This window comes from Ooceraea biroi, chromosome 7, assembly GCF_003672135.1.
Source record: "Ooceraea biroi isolate clonal line C1 chromosome 7, Obir_v5.4, whole genome shotgun sequence".
NCBI classification, from domain to species: Eukaryota; Metazoa; Arthropoda; class Insecta; order Hymenoptera; family Formicidae; genus Ooceraea; species Ooceraea biroi.
Window position 1 is genome coordinate 3,786,051 of NC_039512.1, and position 24,442 is coordinate 3,810,492.

The 24,442-nt window shown below is 39.6% G+C and overlaps 1 protein-coding gene across 1 annotated transcript; it reads right to left on the minus strand.

Annotated features, from left to right (window-relative positions):
• Positions 1-13,101: 13,101 nt before the first annotated feature.
• LOC105277589 lies at positions 13,102-24,360 on the minus strand. Its single transcript, XM_011336038.2, is given in 11 exon segments — positions 13,102-13,569; positions 13,719-13,910; positions 14,127-14,647; positions 16,181-16,598; positions 18,169-18,325; positions 18,887-19,039; positions 19,746-19,978; positions 20,045-20,415; positions 20,542-20,858; positions 20,933-21,340; positions 24,070-24,360. Coding segments are annotated over 10 exon segments (2,742 nt in total). The 5' UTR covers positions 21,200-21,340; positions 24,070-24,360; the 3' UTR covers positions 13,102-13,456.
• Positions 24,361-24,442: the final 82 nt, after the last annotated feature.

Consider the following 24,442-nt stretch of genomic DNA (forward strand, 5'->3'; position numbering starts at 1 on the left):
TGGATAGCCTGATACTTTGATACGACAGTTCAAAGCATTCATTCAATTATTGATCAATTATTATTATTGAATATATGATCAATTCGTTAAGCTTTAATTATAAGCTAAATGGTTATAATAATTTTAACTCGCGTATTCGCGCGAGTTAAAATAATAAAGTTAAAATAATACCACGTAACTTTTTCAGTTTTACCGACATAAAAGTATTCATACGTACGCACGCACATCACAGATGATTGTTAAACAAAATTGTGCATCTTTTATATGGTGTCGTTGGACAAATTCATTTCACGATATTACAAATACACGCAAATGCGTCGGAATGAGCATCGCGCGTAAAGTTGCACATAAAGTTGTAACGCGCGGCACAAAAAACAATTCCCACGGATAATATAAAATTCGTTACGTTAAGCGCGATCGGAACAGCTTCGAAAGCGAAGACTCGGAATTTTAAAGCCACTTTTCAGACAGATTTTAATTCCTAAAGCGCCTTAAACTGTCCCGGAGGCTGCTTAAACTTGCAAATCCGTTCATTTGGGTTAGTTCCTGATACGGTTTGCTTCCCTTTAAAAATGCTCTTCCGCCCGGAATACGGGCAACGGCGCGGTATTGCATTCCGTTCGCCGCTGCGATTAAAGCAATTATTGATTTTCGCATTCGTATTGGTTGACAGGAATTATTCGAAATATTAGCGGATCATTCAAGAAATTTGCCGCATTAATTATACGCGGTTGCAGCCGAAATGTAACTAACGCAGAAAAACATTACTACTGCTACAATGTTTGAGAAATCATAAATTTTACGTTAAATCATATTGTCATTATATCAAACATTAAATAACTATTTTTAATTCACAGTGTACTTAATACACAGATCGTAAATACCAAGTATAATGTAATTTAATCTCCTCACAGCTTATATTCAGTTTTTTTACTGCATTCACTATTATATCTTTATTTTCATTTTTATTTTAAAGAGATCAAGATCGTTCAATTTGCCAATTTTGTTTTCAACCCCGTCTCCTTTCGAACCGTGTACGTCTTGAGCTCCTAATTCCGCGATCACAGATAACACGCAATCACAGATTTCATGAATCCTACAGTATGCGCAAAAGTATTTCCCGTGAAAACGCGTGGCGAAACTCTTCGGATCGTGCCCCCCGGATCCGTGTTCAACCCCTGCGGGTTAAATTCTGTTCTCCGCGATATCGGGCACGATAAAAATCGCATAGGCATATCGCGCCCATATCTAGGACGGGCTACGTTTTTTAACGATCGAGGAGGGGCGGTAGAGGGAGGAAAGCCATAGCGCCCAGCGCAGTCGTCAAACGATCTGGTACCGCGGGGAGGAACGAACAAAAAAAAGGAAGAATGGAAAAGAGAAGAACGGGAAGAGCGGCCGTTCGGAAGAGCCAGCAGGTGGAGGGTTGGGGGAGGAGTTGGGAAACAAGAACCCCGGGGGTTTCGCACGCCCTATCTACCACCTACCACGCCTGTTTCCGCCACTTTTTACTTTCAATGTCATCGAGGTGAGCTCAAAGGGTGACACGGGAATTCGAGGCGCGCAACGAATGCCGGCACTTCGATGGAGAACCCACCTTCTTGTTTCGCACGCTGCCAATTTGCGTCACTGTACGAGCCATTGCCTCGTTACCGTGTTGGGCCAGCCGTTAATGGAATAATCAAGAAATTGTTCCATTGATGTTTTCCTTTTCTCTCTCCCTCTTTTCTTTCTTTCGTTTTGTCCTTTTCCTTTTTTTCGTTACTTAACCACCCACCTCATGCATTTTAATGCTCGACGAAATTACTATCGAACGGAAATACCGTACGTAATTCCGATATCTCCGCGTTCTTTTTCGTCAAGACGTGGGGTTTGTTTATTTTCCTAATTACGAACGGGATAAACTAAGGGGAAAATACCTGTCATCTTGCAATATTAGCATTTATAATGTGCTCGCCGGTTTTCTTTCTCTGTCATCCACCCCTTCTTTGTCTGAAAAAAGTTATATTATGGAACATAGGTGCAGAACCGATCTACAACCTGCCCGACCTCGTTAGCCCAAGGATAATTAATAATGTACAGGGCTCTTTCATATAATTTTCTTTGAAAATACGGTGCAAGTGCAAAAGCACCTTTTATCTTGTTCTCGCAATGCGAGTAGTTTCCATTATTTGACTTGGTTCGTTCTGCGAAATAACAATATTTTCAAGCGAGATCACGAGAAAAAGCGGAAAAGAATTCCAAGTATACCGGATCTCCGTATATCTTAATTTAATTTTCACCCGTGCAAATGCCCCCCGGCTACGCGATCCATGGGGAAATGGTTTCCCTATACATTGTCTTTGTTCTCATTTTTCCCGTGAACAAACTTATGTATGAACGCACAGTGTTTCTCGGTTCTGGTTGCATCTGATCCCCCATTATTTCTAGTCTAAAATATGCGGCACTATATCCCGTACGTGCTGTATAAAAATTGTTACTGAAGTTGGGATGCCGACCAGGAAACACAGAGGAAGTAAAAGAGAAACTACAGTTACGCTACACAGTATGGTACGTACATCGCATGCTTACATTCAATAGAGTTTTATATGATTATGAACTATATTCGCCACTATCGTAAAACAAGAAGTACCTTTCTCGCAAACTAAGTAAAAATTGATTGTTAATAGTAACAAAATAACAGTGGCACAGTTATTATTTTTTTACTATAAAATTCTTCTCTTTTTATAATTTTTATATTTTTATATTTATATTTTTATCATTGCCTACCTAATAAGCCCTTACAAAATTTAAACGTATTGTTTATGCCATCGCTTTATCATCTATGTATCCGATTATATGTATTTACAAAGAAGCAAGTAAAAAAATTAATGATGAAAAGCGAGGGTTAAATTTCAGCGGAAAGTCACCATTATCATCAGGCTGCTTCCTCTCGACAGAGAAATGGGATACATAGTCACTTTGCATTAAAACCTCTTCATGGACCGTGAGTGGACGTTGCACCCCACATAACATCCCTTAATACGATCAGCTGCATATAATACCTTAAAAGACACTGTTAGGCGCGGTTACGCCGACAGTCTGGGTTAGCTAACTCTGAGTTAGCGACTCGTTGTCCCTTCCTGGATTATAGTGCTTTCTATAACACGGACAAGGAAAGAAAATTTAGTTGAACTGGGTTAGCGCTAAACCATGTCAGTACCATGGGCCCTTAGTGTTGCACCGAGGATGCGGGACATGCAGTATAACGCCGCATTGATTACAAAAGCTAAAGGGGAGCCGCTTCGATAAAATCGATATTCACGGATAATCGTGGCTTGAACGGGCACCAATTAAAACTAGTTTGATTAATTGAATTAAGAACTTGCGTGGAAAAGTGAAATCTGGTAATTCGTACATACGCAGTGGAAGACAGTAAAAAAATAGAATAAGCTATTGCAGAGAATAAAAATGAATGGAAATAAATTAGTGACTTTGTAATCGTTGCATAAATGAAGGAATGTTTAAATTTATATCATTGCATTACTGTTATTATGTATAAATTCAATGTACATAGATTTATCTTTGGTAACAGGAAACATAATGTATTTGTTCGTTAACTTATAAGATTGATAAGACAAACGTGTTCGTGTCGGCAATCGAGAGAGATGGTGATGATGATCATGAATCAAACGCGCGTTTAATCGACAGTGCATTTGATAAGCGGAGTTAACGATCCCCTGGCTTATCGTCGAAAATATCGATTGGCATATATCGGTTGCCTCGTATCTCTTACCGTTAACCACCATCAATATTTGCCTTGATGGCAGACGTTACAAGTGATCATTATGTGGCTAATTAAACATTCATGAATATCCAACAACGGTATCCCTGCGCTATTCATTTCAATATCGACGAATTTTATTTTAATGATAGGTATGCTTCACGAATACAATAAGGATGATTAATAAGTTATATGTAATATATTATATGTAATGTAATACAAAAAGTACGTCTGGTACCCATTAATAACAAATTTCCCATTAATAACAAATTCTTGAGATTATTTGAACATGAAGATTCTAAAGGCATCTCGAGATTACAATACTTTCCGAGTAAAATCCAGTTACAAGAAAATCCGTGAAATACATTTCGCATACTATGCCCTAATAATAAAAAACTGTTGTTTTTTCTAAACTTTTCTCTTTCTTTTAATTCTTTTATAATTTATATGAAATCATAATCGCATAAATATATTTTATAATCATTGTACATGTATCTTTTTTATAATATCTATGCGTGTATAAAAAATTACCCGAACGCAAACACGGTCCACAAATATAAATTAAAGTTTGAAACTGAAACTGCAGCGGAATTAAGGGATGTTAGAGTTTCAGAGGCCACCGAAAATACAGATTTACTGCTACTCGCGCACCTGTGCTTTGAGTGCACGTAGTCAGTACACGTTCAACGCGACAGATAAGATAAGCTTACGGTATGGTAATACAAGCGATAAAGGCCGACGAACAATGACAATCCGTCAATCGCATGCGTTATCGTCGTCCATGAGCCGACTGGGACAGATAATGCTACAGCGCGAGTAAAAATGTGTCATACCCGCCCGTCATTCAGCAGCGTTGACAACGAAAATGTTTCCGCGAGGACTGCTGCTGCTGCTCGCCTGTACCTTTTACTGTCACTGCTATGCACAAGAAATTAAGGTACGTGCAAGTCAGGCTCTGACATTCTAACTGTGTAACTCGACTATCACTATATGTATGTTCTGGCTCTCCATTAAATTCCTTGAGTAATACTAACATTCATGACAGAATTTCATGTATATATTTGACATTTTATTTTATTACGTTTCTTGCAATATGCACAACGACTATTTAGCGATATTTAACATTTGTAAATCGGAAATAGACTAATTGTTCTCTCAAGTTTTGTGTTTGAATAAAAGTCTATGTCTCTCTGTGATATTATATCTGAATGTTTTGTAATATCGTGACATGACATAACAACATGATTCAGCATAATTCAGCTCGCGAGGCGAATCAAGTTCTTACAAACTTCGTACAAACTTTACGCATCTGATTTACATCATTTTTGATAAAACATACATTCATGATAATCATGATGAATACTACATTCATATCGTAAAACAATCAGTCTGCGAGATTGCAGAATCTACCAATACACTTAAATTGAATTCATTCGCAGCTGACTTAGCTAAGTAATCAGCAAACGGTGTTGAGCGCGATTCAGCGGATTCGAGGCGTCGCAATCGTGTTATTTCGTCGCTCGCAGTTATTTCGCCTACGCTTTCTCGGGATGTCGGCGGGGGTGTTTTCGGCGGGGGTTCGCACGTTCTCTCTCATCAAGTGTGTGCGCAAAGTATATTCTCGCGCGGCGGGTCGTAAAGTTCCGCCAGCGATGGAGCGCAGGGGTGGCGTAAAGTCGACGGCGGCAAGTGCGCGCGGTTGTCGCGCGATTAACCCGCTCACGTGGCCGATATTGCATTTTCGGGTCAAATAATGATAACGAGCCAAGTTAAACAATAAGCCGTTTCCCGGTAGGGCGACGTTGTCGCCGAAACTTTTAATGAGGATCGAAAGACAAGTCGACCGGCGCAGCTCGATTTTCTGTATGACGTGGGGCAACCTCGACCGAGAGCTCGAGATCGAATATACCTTGCAAATTAATCATCATTTATTAGTTAAACTAGATAACAACGGAGTAACGCGTAGATTGGATCAAAACGGCCGAAATTACGCGATGCAAGCAGATCGGTGTTTGCCCGAGTCGAAATTTTGCGCCTGCTTTAATGCTTTTAGCAGTCGTACGAACCTACTTTTAGGAAAATAGAACCTAGAACTCTTACATTGAAACTCAAACTCCTACAAACAGATGTTAAGATGCTATTCGGCTATAATCTTGATCGTAACCTGCTTTGACGCTCTAGCGGCAAAAAAGGGAATTTCGGACATATTTTAGTGTTAAAGTAGTAGCTAAATAGACGCTGAATAACGCCTCAAATGAAGAATTCGAGGTTCAATGTAGAACTAAAATTTCAACTCGGGTGAACTTTTTGCATTAATTTAATTTTTTTTTTCTTTTTTTATGAAAAGTGATAATACACGTGTTTATTAAAATCTAATGTTGATTTCGATGCGCGATAATAATATATAATCTCCGATTTGGTCTCGTTAATACGGTCGATAAAGTAAATTACGCATTGTGCAACGTGCAGAAAGTATTGTATTTGAGCGTGAAGTGAACGTTGACGATTATCAATCAATTATACATATATTGTTAAAGGAAAAAAGAGGAAAAATGAAAGTCGGGCAATAAATGAAGATTTATATTCCGATAGCACTGCACATAATCCAAAACATATCAATGTTTACTGGACTGTAAGCGATGATAGCTGTCATATCTCGACAAAATGTGATGGGATATGCAGAAAACACATTTCAAGCGCGCGTTGATAAAATGTTACATTTATGCGAAAGCTAATATCGCGCTAAACGGATATGAAACGATGTTAAATCAAGCTGCAAAAATAAGAATAGACCATTACTTCAGGATAATAAATTTACAGGAATTACGGGTTCATATAGCGCACGCGATTTCGTTTTATGATTTGCGAGACGATCTCAAGGCTGATCCTTTCTTTTTACAAATTCAGCAGTTTAACGTTACATATCGCGACTTACTGAAACTAACTTACTGAGACTTACTCTACTCTAACCGACACGTAATTTGCCAGATTAAAATATTGATCGCTAGTAAAAGGAAGAATGCAAACTTATCTATTGTATTATAAATAGCGATGTAATCGAGTAAAAGATTTACTTTGAAGTGAACTATTCGCTCTCTGAATAATCCAGTAAAAATACTTTTAACTTTCTACGATGAATCTTTGATTTTCGATTAAGGTATCGCAATTAGTTCCGGATAAGAAACAGTGTAACGGGCATTTCTCGCACTCTCAGCTCTCAGTTCGTTGTAATATTTACGAGGCTACTTTTTAACTTGCCCGCCAGGTGTCTTTTTCTCTGTAACTTGAAAGATACTTGTGAAACGAGCGACCGTTTAAACGTTCGGTGAGACAATTTAACTTTTTCACCTTTAATTAATTCCTCATTGATTTTGAAGTGCTAGACCGCCAAGAGAGAGAAAGAGAGAAAGAGAAGGAGATCGAGTTTATAAACGTTTTAAGGTACTTTGTTCCCGTCGATCGCTAATGTCACATCGATGTGCGCATGTTCCTATTCACCGTACTCGAAGTATTCTCGCTAGAACTTTGCCATTCTCTTTGCCTCGGATTTTCCGTATTCAGCTGAACCGAACAAGGAACGAGCATCGCGATGAGACCACGAAAGGGTGGAAAGAGGGCGAGAAGATTGAGAGCAACAAGAGAGTCGCGAGAGAACTGCGTCCAAAACTGGATTATAAAGTTTCGTTGTGTTATCACTGCTTAAGGGATTAACGCCTTCTTGCGAAACGCGCGCTAGGAATCTTAATCAGTCGCGCTGGTTCGCGCGGAATCGATGCGCCAGACTGAACGATGTGACAAACCGATTAGCTACACGTGACACGCGTCAGTTACAGTTGCAAAACTCCCGTGACACGTGCACTTTCCTTTGTTGCTCCATCGATAATGCTTTTTTATCTGATAAAAAAGAAATAAATGTGATGGCAAAAGGAACAACGATCAATTTTCTTGTGATCGTGTTAAGCGCGGAAATTATCACAGGATATGCTTTACACAACAAGCAGTCATTTGAAACAATATCTTTGTACATCTATGTCTATCTGTTTCTCTTTAATCTTGTTCTATATTTATTTGTAATGTTTATATTCCGTATTTCTTTTTGCCATCAGGAGACCATGGCATCGTTGAACAAAACAAAACCAATAATGAGTGACGAGGCGGTCATATCGACTGTCATGGTGTGCACTATGTTTTCCGTTATATTGGTGATGGTTCCTACAGTGCTATATTAGTAAGTATATTTTACAAATATGTTATAAAAACATACCTCGCGGAAAGCTATAAGTTATTGAGGCATTAACTAATAAAAATAAAGCAGCAAAAGTTCTTTTGTCATCAATAAAATAGAAGATACAAATTTCTCTTCGAAGATACTTTTAGCGTAATTACCCATTTCTTGAAAAATGTACGTACGTAGCGTACATATTTACATGTTCTTTACATGCTTTTCGTAATTTAGTTTTATAATTCAGAGGTACTTATAATAACAAAAAGTAGAATGTTTTCATTCTACATTTAGTTAGTGTGTTCTCCGTTCGTTCAACATTAACTTTATGTACCTAGTAAGGTGCACGTGCTCGCAGCCAGCGGTTCGCGATCAATTAATATGCACGCGCGCGTTGCAGCCGTCTGAAAAGAGTTTTGCCATGCACTTAGCATCCCCTTCTGTCGAGCAATGCTGATGCAAGCACTGCGAAAATCGAGCGCATTAAGAAACCATTTCGCGTATTTACATGGTCATTAATGCTTATGAATAGCCTTATGATGCTATCTCAGCATCGGCGAAAATATTTCTCGAATATTTAAGAGATACGTTGCCGTTATGAGATTGTTAATCTCGCCATTGATTTGATCTCTCAACTAAACGCAATATTTGCTTCTTGATGTCGTATGAAAATTTTGTAAAAATTTTACTTTCTGAATAATACAAAAAGATTTTAAAAAACAGACGCTTGATATTTCCTGAACGCCTTCAGTTTTGATCAAAATATATAATACGTATGCTGTGTTAAATATATTCGATATCAAATTGTTTATTATAATTAAAACTATTTTTTTTAACGTTTTAATCATTTCTCTCTGCAGTTTTTTGATTGCACGTGCTTTTAATTAATTATACACAAACACATACATACATATGTTTACCCTTTGCTATACCAATTTTCCATTCTAATAAATCCTTTCTTTACTTTACAGTAGGTACTTTTCAAAAGAAGAGGACCAATAATGGCTGATGAAAATCAATTGGACTATCGCATTCCAAAATCCTATTTCACGAATCAAAATTGCATTATTAAATAATAAACAATCGACACAAAGATCGACAAAAAATGTGACCGGACTTTTCATCGGGAAAGTCGCGCACACCGCGACGTTATTAAGCCCCGCACATTCATTCAATAAATCTGCGTAAATTAACGACGGTGCGTGCAGGCATGAGCTAATATGAATTCGATAATTAATCCGTCAATCCGGTTTTATAACTTGTTGTTAGCGAAACCGCGCGAACAGGCCGCAGTGTGCTAAACTCGAATTCGATCAAATATGAAGTACAATGAGAATTGCGCATTCTGCATGGTAAATATAATTCGCAAAGCGTGTTCATTGTACTACAGTATTATTTTCACTATGTTTATTGTTTGTATGATATGCGTAGTGCCTGTTCGGCGGCCCGTTTCTGCATTCGCGATTTTTAATACGATTCATTTAACGTTTCGTCCAAAATCCGAAAGTCATCAATATTTTTATGTAATTCTTTTTTTCTATTTATAAAAATCATTTCAACGGAATTTTATGTCGCGTCTTTGCATCTTTCCGATTGAAATGGACCTGGATATCGCTCCGAGGATGGTTAAACTCAATTCTCATGAATGTCGTTTCAACTGACAACATCGTTGTACGTAAGTTAGAAATCGAGGTAAAACTACATAACGTCATTAATCCCTCTTCGCCTCTTGAATCCGCCTCTCTCGAAAATGCTACGCGTTTGTTTTACGTCGTTAGTCAGCCGTGCTAAACTTTCTTGCCAAAAGTGCGCTTGCATCTGCTTGATACGTTATAAAGCGACTCATTGACATGCACACGTCACACGCTGATGTTATGCTGACTTTTAATCAAATTTGAAATGTCAAAATCCAGGTCTGCGCTCAAGCAACTGTTTATCAGAACACTGTTCCAAATACTGCAATAATCATGTATATCAGACTAATCCTGAAATAGCGTCAAAGTTCGCAGATATATATTTCAGGATTCAAAAGAAGCAGGCGAACTTTCCTCATCCACCCAAAGTAGAAACAGCTGCTCTGAACTTTAGCATGAGTTTATCGCGGTTCTATGAAATAGACACGTAACATTACGTCATGATATATGCGCACAAAAATCATTGACAACAGATAAGATTTTGATTGATTATCTCGATATTTCTCGATATGGAAGTCTGATTCGCAGAGAGACACGTGAACTGGCATTTTAACTTGAAGCACTCACCGGCGCCGAACGATAATAGAACTGCGCCATGTTCGATGGCCGGATGGTCTCGATAATTTCGCTGAAATGGAGCACGTCGTCGACGGGAATTGTCGCGTCGACGTCGTGCGGTTCCGCGCCGCAAATAATAATGCGGCTCAAAGTGCGCGCGGCGCACGAGCGCAATGAATGCGTGCGTCGCGATAAAAAGTGCGCGCGAAGTGCAATCGTGCGCATTGCGTGCGCGGTAAGCCACCGTTACGCACGAGTGCAAATCAATGTGGACGCGCTCGCCCCGTTCCGGTTCGATTTACACGTGTCCTGCGGATAGCAGAAGCTGAACCTCAAAAAATACGGCTTTCTCGCTTTCGAAAAAGCGATTTTTGTCAAAAATTAATATTCCCTTTTTCTATCCGACTTTGAAAATGATGAAATGAATTATTGTACAAGTCCGCATAAATGCAATAACATTTGAAAGATACATATCTTATGTAGGAGAAAAGTAATTTATTTAGCGATTTATTTGATACTCGTTTGTCATTTATAGATAAATAATGGACCTAATAATTCATTACGTGTTTATCATTCGTTAATATATAGGTCCGTAAAAGTAATAATTTAATCTTTGCGTAACTCTCCCCCTCCTCGTTAGTAGTTTATATGCTAAAGACCTTTCGCAGAGATTGCTAAAAAAGTAATTAACATTACCGAGACATGATTGGTGTAAATATTCTATTACATACACGTAAAAAGTCGCGATGGAAGTTTTATACATTATTACGTCGATGGAAAACAATCGAAACTAACAGAATGGCAGTCGTATCAACGCAAATGTAAGCGGCGATGGTCTCTCATAGAATTGTATCAGAGAACGGTCCATGTAATAGACGCATTTCAAATATGCGTCGAAATTGATTCCGAACCAGAGGCCAAATAAAATTTTTCATTACAGCCGCGTTCAGTAACATAGAGTTCGCCTATCAAATAACCACTTCGTACAGTCCGAGATATCGAATGCTCTCGTCACAATTGTTGCCTTTTTCCCTTCCATTTTTTTACATTGTAAATTTAAACTCTGACAGCTCCGAACTCATCGGAGTCTCGGAACTCTGTAATTTTTTAATAAAAACTCGATACTTTTGTACCCGATCTACCTGAATTTGTATCATCTCTGCTTGTTATTAACTGACAATAGCTGTGAAATACGATCTAAATACTCAAAATTCAACATGTTCAAAAATAATAAGGTAAAGACCTTTTTTCGTTGAAACTGGTACAATGTTCGTCGATAAATTGAAAATTCATCCGCTCACCGACAATGATGGTTCTACGAGCGATGGAGCGATGGGCTGCAAGCTGAAACCCCGCGTACTCGGATGGCATTGATAAAACGGGGGTCCATCGTACTGAAGAAAAAAAGAGAAAAAGATTCAGTGTGCTCTCGATGTAACGAGATGTCACTCGTAAATTCGCGTCGCCGCGTGGACACGAGAGAGTGTAAAGTCATATACAAAGCTTTTACCTCCGGTGAACGGCAATATAAAGTTTAATACGGCCTCCAAGTTTCGCAAGTTATGATCAGAAATGCTCGGCGAAATGCGGCGCCGAGCAGCCGCACGTGGACGCTAGGCCGCCGCGCTCGCACTGCAAATTTGAAACCTTTCTTTAAGGCATGAAGCAGTCGGGTTTTACGTTCTGCGAAAGAGCTTGCTCCGGAGAATTTCGGGGGCACTCGTTGCGCGAATCCATTACCGCGTCCGCGTCGTAACTTCCGCGGCGACAATGACGACGACGACGACGACGACGGTGGTGCCCGAAATGAAATTATAACAGAATGATGCTCGACGTGATGTACTAATTAATGGAACTCGTATAAACGGAAGTTGCAAGAGCTCACAGTACTTTGTCGCCGCGAGGGTGCAAGTGCGTCGCGTTAAGATTTCCGCTTGCATTAGCGCGAACTGCCGACCGAATGGCGCGAACTTCTGAGAAGGTGTTGGGAAAGTGAACTTTTGAACTCGACGAGGGTCGTGAATTCTGGATTAGCGAGGTATCAGAAGTTATGGGGATTCTCATTTGTAAAGCAGCGCGTCCACGTTGCACTCGCGCGTTAGCGAGATTCCGTTGTTATCGATAGACGAGAAAAACCGACAACGAAAGATAAGTTATTAACAGACAATTTAATATGATGCTTTGATGATGAGTCATTAGGTTCAATTTTCAATATAATAGTTTGCATGTAGAAGATATTATCATATTGTTATTAATAAGATTATTATGTTCTATCGTGCAGCACTTGAGTGGTTGTAAAATTAGTAATTTTACTTCTTTATATCTTCTTATTCAAAATTCATAAATTATAGGAAATTCGATGTATTAGCAGATGATAAGATTAATAATTTTGTACGATAAAGGAGCATTAATTCGTAGATAGTATAAGTTTCACAAAGTTCAAATTTCAAAAAAGAATTAGATTGAGAATAGGTTTGTGTATAATTCAATGAATCTCTTTAAATATACACTTTAGATTTTATATAGTTTAATTTTCTTTTTCTAAACTGTAAATTTAGCGGCACATACTTCAACGATATTAAACTTATCTTGTTAATTATAATGCTTAGTAATTAAATATAATATACACGTAAGTACTACTGAACTAATATCTAATAATACAATTTTGTCTTCGTATTACGATGTGTATGTAAATTTCACAAATAACAGAATTTGTATGATATAAGATTATAGGAATGTATGTATATGTGTGTACATATATATATACATTGTTAATAAATATATTGCTCAAATATTAAACAACATACTTCTAATAAAATAATAAAGAATCCAAGATAAATTATTGTAACTATATGCAATGTTTGTTAAACGTAAAAATATTTATTCTTTATCTATCCTTCCTCATTTAACTTAAATAAAATGCCAAAGCTTGTAGTTGGTTGCATGACATTATTTAAAATGTTAAACAATATATAAATATAAAAGTAATGTAATACGAACTTTTATAATTCTGACAATGTGCAATTTATATTATACGGAGCGCATATCTATGCTCAAGATATCATCTTGTAAGAGTATTTTTTTACTCTATTTAAAAACTAGAGACTATTTGGAAACATCGCGTTACATTGATCGTTATATCTTTTATCACATATTCTACGAACACTTCTACTATGATAAAAAAGCGTGACGTCTTATTGTAATTTCTGTACAACCAGATTAAGTTTCTCTGCGCCTCCACGCTTGTACAATGTTCCACATAGTCAGCACGACGCAGTAAAATCCACCAACGAATAGCAGCAACGCAGCCGCAGTAAGGCACGCGTTCTGATCTGCAATCGTCAAAATAGCGCATAAGTTGGAGCGAAGAGATCAGTAGTTAGGAAATTGCACTGTTTCGCTACGTGAACTGGCTGTCAAAGCTGTTTATAAATCTCTGTAAAATTGTACATCGATCTGATCAGTGTTAGAAAATACGCACTTCGCACGAAGGAGAAGGTCAGCATTCCCAATCCGACGAAGCTGGAGAACAACCTCCGCGAGTAATACGCGAACTGATTTCCCAGCACGTCGCAGAGCGCCAAGTCTTGACAGGTAAGCAGACTGTTGAGGCAGGCGCCGCCGATTAGTGAACATGTCAGGAACAAATAATAGGTATTTGCATAAGTTAGACCTGCAAATTGCCGTTCATGAAAATCAATATCACGACATAATATCACCTAGGATACCTAAATAATAATAATAATAATTTCAACAATATTGTACAATTTAATAAATACATAACTTACTAAACATCTGATCTTGTGCATTTGAGTGCACCATTATCTATCTAGTGTACCGCTTTAAAAATAAAATATTGAGGAAACGCTAAATACATCTCAGCGCATACCTATTAAAATGCCGCCGCTGAGCCAGCAGGCGATACCGAAATATATTTTTCTGTGTTCAGCATTGGTGGTGATCGACCAGCGGCTAGCAACACTGGGCACAAAAGAACCGACGCCAGCAATTACCAACAACGTCGCCCAATCGTCCGATTGATAACCGATTTCCGCTCGTTCCAAAAACAGGACGGGTATTAATATCCAGAAGAAGAGGGTACCGGCTCTCAGGCCGATCCACGTGACCACGGCCGCCCAAAACCGGAAGTACTGAATCACGCGAAGCTCCTGTTTCCACTTATTGCTCGCTTGCAGGATTGGACTGACGAAGAGCTCGACGTCCTCGTCTGCGTCCTGGTACGCGTAGATGCTGTTGACCTCGCTGAACAGGGGCACGGGATTTCTCTCCTGCTTATCACTGCTGTCGTAGCCGACGTTGTCCACGCCGTTATTCCGCCGCTCCGATTCCGTTTCTCTGTCCGATAGCCTGATGCCCAGTTCGTTATCTTCCTCGGTCGGCAAAAGCAATCTATATTAATAAAAAGAACTTTAGAAGGCGCAGCTTGGAGTAGAATTCCTGTGATTAGGTGGACTTGCATCCAGTTCTCTGTGATTGTAAGTCTGACGCTACCACTAGATCACATTGTCGTCTTCTTTAACATAAACATAATATAGTACATTTATGAAGACACTAATGATCTTTAAAGCATTGATAGAGATAGCGAAGTAGGAAAGGAGATTAATATCGTAATAATAGAATAATTTTATTGTATTAAATTATGAAATTAAAAGTGTATATACAGGGTGATTCGTATAAAGTGACCGATTTAATTATTAGTGAAATTTGAAGACATGAAAAAAGAGTTTATATCGATATGTTCGGTACAAAAGGGGACACCATATAACGGATACGATTATTTTATGAGTGGAGGCGTTGAGGACATTTCAAAGTCAACTTCTTTTTTTTAATGGGATGCTGTATTTTTTATTTTATAGAATAGTAGCCCTTTTTAATATAAATTTAATGATACATTACATAAAAACATTCAAGGTCAATCAAGGCCAAAAATACATGATAAAATAAAATTCAAATGTATGATCTGTATTTCTGTTCTTTACAATAAATGTTCAAAGTTTTGACCTTGAACTCGACGACACAAATGAATTGTCTTGCTCGTGATATAATCCGTAATATTGAACGGGCACTATGTCTATGTCGATCTGGATATCGTTCATTTAATACTCTTGCAGTTTCAGCTGTATTTTTTCCACATTCACCAAAAGTTATCAAAATGTCTACAATTTGTGAATTATTGTAATTAGCCATTACGTTCAGTGCTACGACTAATCTCATACTAAGGCTGCGTTCGCTTTGGCACTCACAACGTTTGTAAGCATCACTTGTCCTTACAATCTTCGTAATAATAACATTATGATAGCAGTTTCCAAAGAAAACACAGCTCATAAACATAGACCTAGACATACTGAGAGCCAAAGCGAACGACAGACGGATATACAGATCATACATTTGAATTTTATTTTATCATGTATTTTTGGCCTTGATTGGCCTTGAATGTTTTTATGTAATGTATCATTGAATTTATATTAAAAAGGGCTATCTTATAAAATAAAAAATACAGCATCCCATTAAAAAACAGAAGTTGACTTTGAAATGTCCTCAACGCCTCCACTCATAAAATAATCGTATCCGTTATATGGTGTCCCCCTTTGTACTGAACATATCGGTATAAACTCTTTTGTCATATGTCTTCAAATTTCACTAATAATTAAATCGGTCACTTTATACGAATCACCCTGTATAATACACTTACTAATCCTCTTTTTTCTTCGGCCTTTTAAAGACTGAATCTTTGGTCGCCAAAAGCTTGAAATTGTACAATGAATATTCTCGCTCAGTCAACAAAAATTTCAGCTATATCAGCTATTCAGAATTTACAATATTTCGCAGCATAAAGAGATAAATTATCCTCGTCGAAAGTATGTATATGTATTTGACTCGAGTTTAAATTTGCAGATGAAGAGAAATATCTCTTCCTATTACCTGTAAGGCGACGCTCGCTGCGGAGGCGGGGAGCGCAGAGTCAGCGTGCCTAAAGCGGTAGGAATAAAAGCTACTGTCATCAGCAGCAGCCCGGTCTTCAGGCCGGTCGCAGCCAATAAAAAGTGCGTGAGTGCCGGCACGATGGTGAAGCCGACGGAGGCAGCGATGTTCTTCAACGTCAGCACCAACGGGAGTCTCACCCGGAAGTGCTTCCGCAGCACACTCTCGCTTGCCACGATCACGAAACTCGCCCCTATGCCCATCACCGCCCCGGCGCTCAAACTGGCAAGATACGCGCCCACGCCACCGGTCGCCAGGTATCCGGAAGCGATCACGCCTGTGCTGAGGAGGACCACGCCGATGAGGCCGACCAGTCGCGGCATCGATGCCAAGTCCGTGACCGTTTTGGTCCATGGATCTGAGGGATGCGGACCCATGCGAGCGAAAATGAGAAGAATTGTAATGAGAGATACTTATATTGGGTCGTCCGGAAAGTTCGTGCCGATTTTGAAGGAAAATTCAAAGGCAACATTTTTTTATGTCGATAAATATTTATTTACTTATGTATGCACCGTTTTGTTTCACAACCTTTGTCCATCTTTCACACAACTAGAAGATTCCATTCTCTCAGAACTTTTTAGGTTTCTCGACGAAAAACTCCTCAAGGTGGTTTTTTATGTCGATCAAAGAGTTGAAGTTCTTGCCGCTAAGAGAATTTTGCAAAGACCTAAATAAGTGAAAGTCTGAAGGTGCAATGTCTGGTGAATACAGTGGGTGAGGTAGCACATCCCAGCCAAACTCCAACAATTTTTGTCGGGTAGTCGAAGAAACATGAGGTCTGGCATTGTCCTGATGGAACACGACGCCCTTCCTATTAGCTAATTCTGGACGTTTTTCCTGAATCGCTGTCTTTAATTCGTCCAGTTGCGAGCAGTACTTATCTGCATTTATCGTTTGGTTGTGTGGTAGGAGCTCATAATATAGGATTCCTTTCCAATCCCACCAGACACAGAGCATGCCTTTTTTTGGATGAAGGCCGGCTTTCGGAGTGGTTAATGCTGGTTCATTTCGCTTACCCCAGGATCTTTTTCGTTCTACATTGTTGTAAATGATCCATTTTTCGTCACCCGTCACTAATTACTTCAAAAATGGTACGTTTTCGTTGCGCTTGTACAGCGAGTCGCAGATGGAAATGCGATCCATTAAATTTTTTCGGCCAAATTATGCGGAACCCATACATCATAGCGACTTACGTAACCAAGCTTCACTACATGATCGTGGACAGTGGTTTTCGATATTTTCAGTATCTCTGCTAATTCACGTGTCGTGTAGCGCTGGTTATTCTCGATCAGTGTCTTGATTTGGTCATCATCAGTAGTAGAGGGTCTGCCCGAGCGTTCTTGGTCTTTAAGGTTAAACTCACCAGCTCTAAACTTAGCGAACCACTTACGTACGGTTCTTTCAGCTAAAGCGCCTTCTCCGTAAACAGAACATATCGAATTTGTTGCTTGTGAGGCATTTTTGCCTTTCCGGTAATAGAAAAACATCAAGTGTCTAAAATGTTCTTTGTTTTCTTCCATCTTCAAAAGAGTACAAAACTGACACGAATCAATTTATCTGAAACAACTTTTTTCCTAAAGATGCGTTGAAATGTCACCTTTAAGCACATGTATATAAATCGTATGTTTTCAATAACATTGATATATTCAGACATGTTCCAACGCCATCTATTAAAAATCGGCACGAACTTTCCGGACGACCCAATATATAGGTCTGCAAATTAATTCGTTTCTTTTGTCAAACAGAGACCAAGATTGATCGTTTTATTGGAAGAACCGCGGTAGGTCCTGTAGATGTTGGCGGCACTCGAGAAAATAGAATCCCATTGTTTATGTTTAAATATTTGCACTTACTTCTCAGGCTAAAGCTAAAGTCACCGAATTAATTTGCACACGCAAATTAATTAAGATAAGAAGCGAGATAATTACCTGCCAGACACCAAAAAGCGACGAACAGGATCGGCGTCAGAGTGATCTTCTCGCTCCACAAGTCAAAGTAGAGCGAAGTAAGGTAAAGAGGTGCACTGTTCCTGGCTAGGTACCCCAGTACTACACCATACATCGACAAGATGCTGGGCACGGTTATCTATGTATTTCAACAACATAGCGTTTATACATTTTTCCGTCTCTGCATTTTAGAAACAGACTTTTACAGATTCGTTCTTTCTTTTTTTTAAAGTGCGATTTAACAGACGTACAGGGTGTCAGAAATACAGGCGCAATAGCATTCCTCGTGTCTGGCAAATCTACAGCGTAAACAACGTAATACCTGGAACAAAATCATTTTATGTTTCCAACGTTTTTTTAATTTTTTTCCTAAATGTTCTATTTGTATCGTGAGCATTTACTGTCGTTTGCGCGGATAGAGAAGAAGAGAACGCAAGATTGACGCTAATCTAATTGTAAGAAAGAACATCTTTCAATACTATTTACACATATATCTCTAAATACCCTGTATCGTCAAATATATTTCTTGTTTATCCGTCATCTGATGCTTTCACAATTCTGATAAAAACTGGAAACTTCAAACTTGGAAAAATTGCGAAGCAAATAATCACGTCTGACGCTAAAGACCTGGTTCTTTAATAAAGGCGCAATTTTCACTGTCACTGATGTACGTTTGTAATGCTGATGATCATTATCGAACCTGAATGAAAATGATACCGAAGAACACGAACCACGAGTAGCCACCATCTGGAGCTGTCGGTCCGAGCTCCGGAAATGAAGTGACTACTTCATCAAGACGCAGTCGCTCGACGAGCGACATTTTCTTCTGTTACTGTTTGCGTTGCGTTTGATGCTGAGCTCAATGTAAACCGATGCGAGGAACACGTTAGTCTAGAAGCAGCAGAAATCGCGCGACACTTTCCTGTCATACGCCAACAGCGATGATTACTGGCGGCTTAGGTACTGAGATATCTAATCTTAGCTTACAATGTCGACGTTCTGATAGCCGTTGATAAGAGAAAACCGCGCATGGTTGCACCTGCCAAACCTCGACACCGCTGAAACCTAATTTTTTTCGAGCGAATGCGATGCAACCGTTGGTCCTCGAGGAGTTAAAGCACATTTCAGAAATCCTTATAATAAATAACATTTATTTATAAACAGACTGCATATCTAAACTAAAGTTAACACTTTGATGTTAGGTAATATTAATTCTACAATTTAGTATCATCGGAAGAGGTAATTTTATATTATCTGAAGAACACATGGAGAAGAGATACCCGAGACAATCTCGCGGCAGACGCGCATAACATCAAACGGTACCACAGCACATGAAATTTAATTCAGCGTAAAATGATGTCATCACGCGCGGTTGGAAGTAGCTTCCAGGATTTTGCACGCAAAGCTTCCTCTTGAACACAATCTCCAACTTGCGTGTCCATGGTGCGCAACGAATAAAGGAGTCCTCACAAACTCGCGAAGAAATTTGTCATTCTACGTACAAAGAAATCTTATACTCCTACTAAAAAAGTCTTTTTATTCGTCCTCCTCGTTTACACATCCTCGCGGTTATCACCAGTTGCTATAGAGGTATATCGCACTCTCTTGTTGACCGAGTCGAGTACCGGCTCGATCTTCTTCTTCAGCTTCCTCCTTTGCAGGTAGACCAGGGTGCATACCAAGATGACTAATATTATCGAGAGGAAGCAGAGCATCGCTGTTGTGGCCCGGTGAGTGGAAGCCAACAGCTTCGCACAATTCTTCGTCTCGTGGAAGTCGCGACTTACGTTTCCTAGAGCAAGGAAGAAAGAAAGATTCAAGTCTTAGCAAGAAGGTGTGCGATTTGATTAACGGTTACCTTGGTAACACTGCAAGCTGGCTTTATTTCGAACGAACACCTTCGTCTTTTTCATCCACTTGATGAACGGATTGAGCTTGCACGAGCACTCGAACGGATTGCCGGAGAAGTCCACGTTCACGGACTGATTGTGCTTAGCGAGATTGTCCATGGTGTGCAGGTCGCGCTCGAGCACCCTCGTGAACTTGTTCCGTCGCAGATCCAAGAAGCGCAAGTTGTGCAAACACGAAAGATTGAAGTGCAATGCACTCAGCGCGTTGTCGCCGAGATAAAGATCCAAGAGATTAGGCAGATCGCAGAAGACATTGACGTCCCGGAACTCCGAGATCTCGTTTTGCTCCAAATGGAGCTTTATCAATTGCGTCAGATTGCTAGAAGGATCAAAGACATCTTGACTCTCTCTCTCTCTCTCTCTCTCTCTCTCTCTCTCTCTCTCTCTCTCTCTCTCCGAAAACGGCAAACAACAAGTGAGCGATTAAGACAAGCTATTGTAATACCTGTTCACAAAGATATCGTGAAGCGTGGACGCAAGATTCCTAGGGGGACCATCCTCGAAGGCGTCAGTCAAGTGCAGCTCCAGGAGGGAAACGAAATTCGAGAATACCCGTGGATGACTCCTCGCGGGGTCTAAAGAGAGCTCGTTGAAGTCGAGGATGAGGCGCTCCACGTGCTGCACGTGATGGTAGGCCTTGCCGCGGATCTCACGTATCTTGTTGTTCGACATGTCGATCACCCTGAGGTACGGCAAATTATCCAGGTTGCCGAACACGTTCCACGGCAGCTCCTCCAGATCGTTCCCGGTGAAGATGAGCACCTGAATGTCAAAGTATCATCCATGATGTGTCACGTACACGAAAGTACGACCAATTTCTTAACCGATTTACGCACTTGCGTTTCGTTAGGAAGATGCGCCAGCGGGGACGTGTCGTGGAAGCCGGTGTTCGTGCAGTTCACCACGTACTGATGATGGCCATCGTAGCATGTCCTGAGACAGCGACAGCGATTCCTGAAAGCTGGACCACACTCCAGCCTGGACGATTCCGACGTCTCCAGAGAGTGAAAATTCGGGTCGTTGCAGTCGTTGGCCGATTCGGCGATCGACGCGAGGATCAGTATAAACATCAGAGAGGGAATCATGATGGTGGTCTTCATCATGATGGCTCTTGGTAAGGATGATCGAGTGACTTCACCACGGCGTGCGTTCGCGGGAAGCTCTTGAGTTTACACTTACGAACATTCGATCAAACTCATCGAAACTCGTCAAGTTAGACCAGAAGAATGTCGATTTCCAACTATCTACAAGTTTATATAAAAAATCTATTATAAAAATTGATAGTTTCAAAATAGTTTCAGAACAAAACGCTTCGAGTGTTTCTCCCTGATTTTGAAATTAATACGATCGATACAAAAATATACTGATTGCAATGGGACGTTGAAGCCAACTGTCGGAGAAAATTACTGTAAATGGACTTGTAACTATTGAACGCTTCTTTCACAAGGAAGAAAACTGTAAAGAAAACTTCTTTCGCTTCTACTCTTTCCGCGATTAGACTACTCCGTGTTTAATTTTATTAATGATTTACATTTTGTTTGCGTTGCAAAACATTATGCATATGTATATTGGGTTGGCCAAAAAGTAATTGCGTTTTTTTCCAATAGATGAACATACATATCTTGAAATGTAACTAACTTCATTCTAAACCGCAAATTCATTATGTAGATTAACAACTCACAGTTCAAGCTTGTTTTAGAAAAAGAAAGTACACGATTTCGTTAACAATTGTTTGTTTGCCGTCGATTTCAAAATGTAAAATCAAAAAGAACATTTTCGTCATATTTTGTTTTATTACTTCCGAAAAGGGAAAAACGCTGTGCAAGCTCATAAAAAATTATGTGATGTATATGGCGAAGATGCTTTAAAACTGCGGCAGTGTCAAAATTGGTTTACTAAATTTCGATCTGGAGATTTTAATGTGAAAGATGCACCACGCTCAGGAAGGCCAATCGAAATTGATGATGACAAAATAAAGGCACTGATCGATTCCAATCGGCGTTTAACGACACGAGAGATTGCTGAGAATCTTAACATATCGAAATCGAGTGTTGAAAACCATTTAAAACGACTTGGATACATTAGTAAGCTCGATATTTGGGTACCACATGAGCTCAAAGAAATTCATCTCACTAAGCGTATTGACATCTGCGATTCTCTTTTGAAACGTGAGGAAAATGATCCATTTTTGAAACGTATGATAACAGGCGACGAAAAATCGATCGTCTACAACAACGTCAAACGAAAAAGATCGTGGAGCAAGCGTGATGAACCTGCTGAAAGCACTTGAAAAGCAGATATTCACCAAAGAAAGATTATGCTGTCAGTCTGGTGGGACTTTAAAGGTATTCTGTATTTTAAGCTGCTTGCAAGGAATCAAACCATTAATTCAGACGTATACTGTCGTCAACTGAATAAATTAAATGATGCCATCAAACAGAAACGTCGAGAATTGGTGAATCGCAAAGGTGTTGTGTTTCACCATGATAACGCTAGACCACGTACAAGTTTAGTCACTCGTGAAAAATTGTTGCAGCTTGGATGGGATGTGTTACCACATCCACCATATTCGCCAGACCTGGCACCATCAGATTACCATTTGTTTCGTTCTTTGCAAAACGCCTTGAATGGTAAAACCTTTACTGCTGATGAGGATATCAAATCGTTCTTGGAATTGTTTTTTGCTGAAAAAGATAAGAACTTTTTTGAGCGCGGAATCTTGAAGTTGCCTGAAAAATGGCAAAAGATAATCAAACAAAATGGACAATATATTGTTTAATAAAGTTTTTGTTTCCCATGAAAAATTCGCCTTTTATTTATATAAAAAAAAACGCAATTACTTTTTGGCCAACCCAATATAATGGAGACTTGCAGTAGCGATGCGCACACTATCATTTTGCATATTGTTAATGTGAAAAAAGACGATACTAGTAGAAGCGGAAGGACCTCATAGTGAGTGACTCATATCGAGATTCTATTGTACACTAAGGTGCATTAATTCGCGTGGTAGCGAATATATATATTTATTAATATTAATATATATATTATATATATGTGTATATTATAATATTATATACATGTAATATATATGTATGTATATATATATATATATATATTATATATATATATTATTATATATAGTAATATTAATAAATATTAATATAAATATTTGCTACCACGCGAATCAATGCACCTTAGTGTACACATATATCTAAAACATAGATGCGAAATTTCTAAGGAACTGCGTACTGAGAAAGATAATTGCTCATAAATGCTCGCCAACGATAATGTCGATGTGTAACGCATATCTGCCGACAGTTTAAATTGCTGGCTTTCAAAGTAGGTCGCCGAGTCATACTTCTGGTTCGGAAGACGTCAAACTGGCTCACCCACGCGACAGGTGATGTCGAGCACGAAGAGAATCGTCTCTTCGAATCTTAGAGGAACTCGAATAGCCTTTAGAACTACGCGGTGTAAGATGACCATGGCGTGATTACTTAGGAACGTTGACATTGAGATAAACTTTAAAGACGTCTTCAAAGACGCGACTCTGCCTAATAGTCCTAAATAAACGGTAAAAGATAAACCGCCAATTAACACTCGGTCTTGCGACTTTAGACGACAACTTCTTCTTATTCCTCGTGTACCCGTAATGAGTTATTTAACTAACAATTTCTAAATCGCACCACAACAAAAGCTGCAGTAAATTAAATTTTTTGCAATTTTGCTTTAGTGTAATTACCAGGGTTCTTCAACGTTCAATCGCAAACGAACGACACGCGTGTGATTTCGACTTTCGACTTTCGACTGAATCATGCGAGAGATTTTACCTGTCGGAGGATCCCGCTTATTATTCTTGCAATGAAGGCGACCGTCGAGAAGAAAGAAAACGAAGAAAAAAAGGCACTTTAGAAATTCCTGTCCAAGAAGAATGCACTGAATGATTGGGGCTACATGCTTCCACGCACTTTACCGTGGATTTTTCTGAAGAACGCGTCCCGCAGAGAGGAGCACCGGTCGTACACGCACCTTTCGTCCGCAAAGTTTTGGGAGCCCCCCAGAATCACAAAATTCACTTGCGTCCAAGCTTCCGATTCGTTCCACGTGGCTAATCCATGAATTCCCAGGGGCAGCAGGACGCGATGCACAAAGCTGTACAACAGGAAAAGGACTCGTGAAGCGTGAGTCAGGAAGCGGCGCGCAACGCTGCTATTCGGCCGCGCCACGACCAGCCACGGCGGACCGCACAGCATTGCTCGGCCGTGCTTCATCCTGACCGCACCTGTGGTCCCACTCTCTTAGGCCCCTTCGGGCCCCCGAGTGCGGTCCGGCCCCACTCTCCTCCG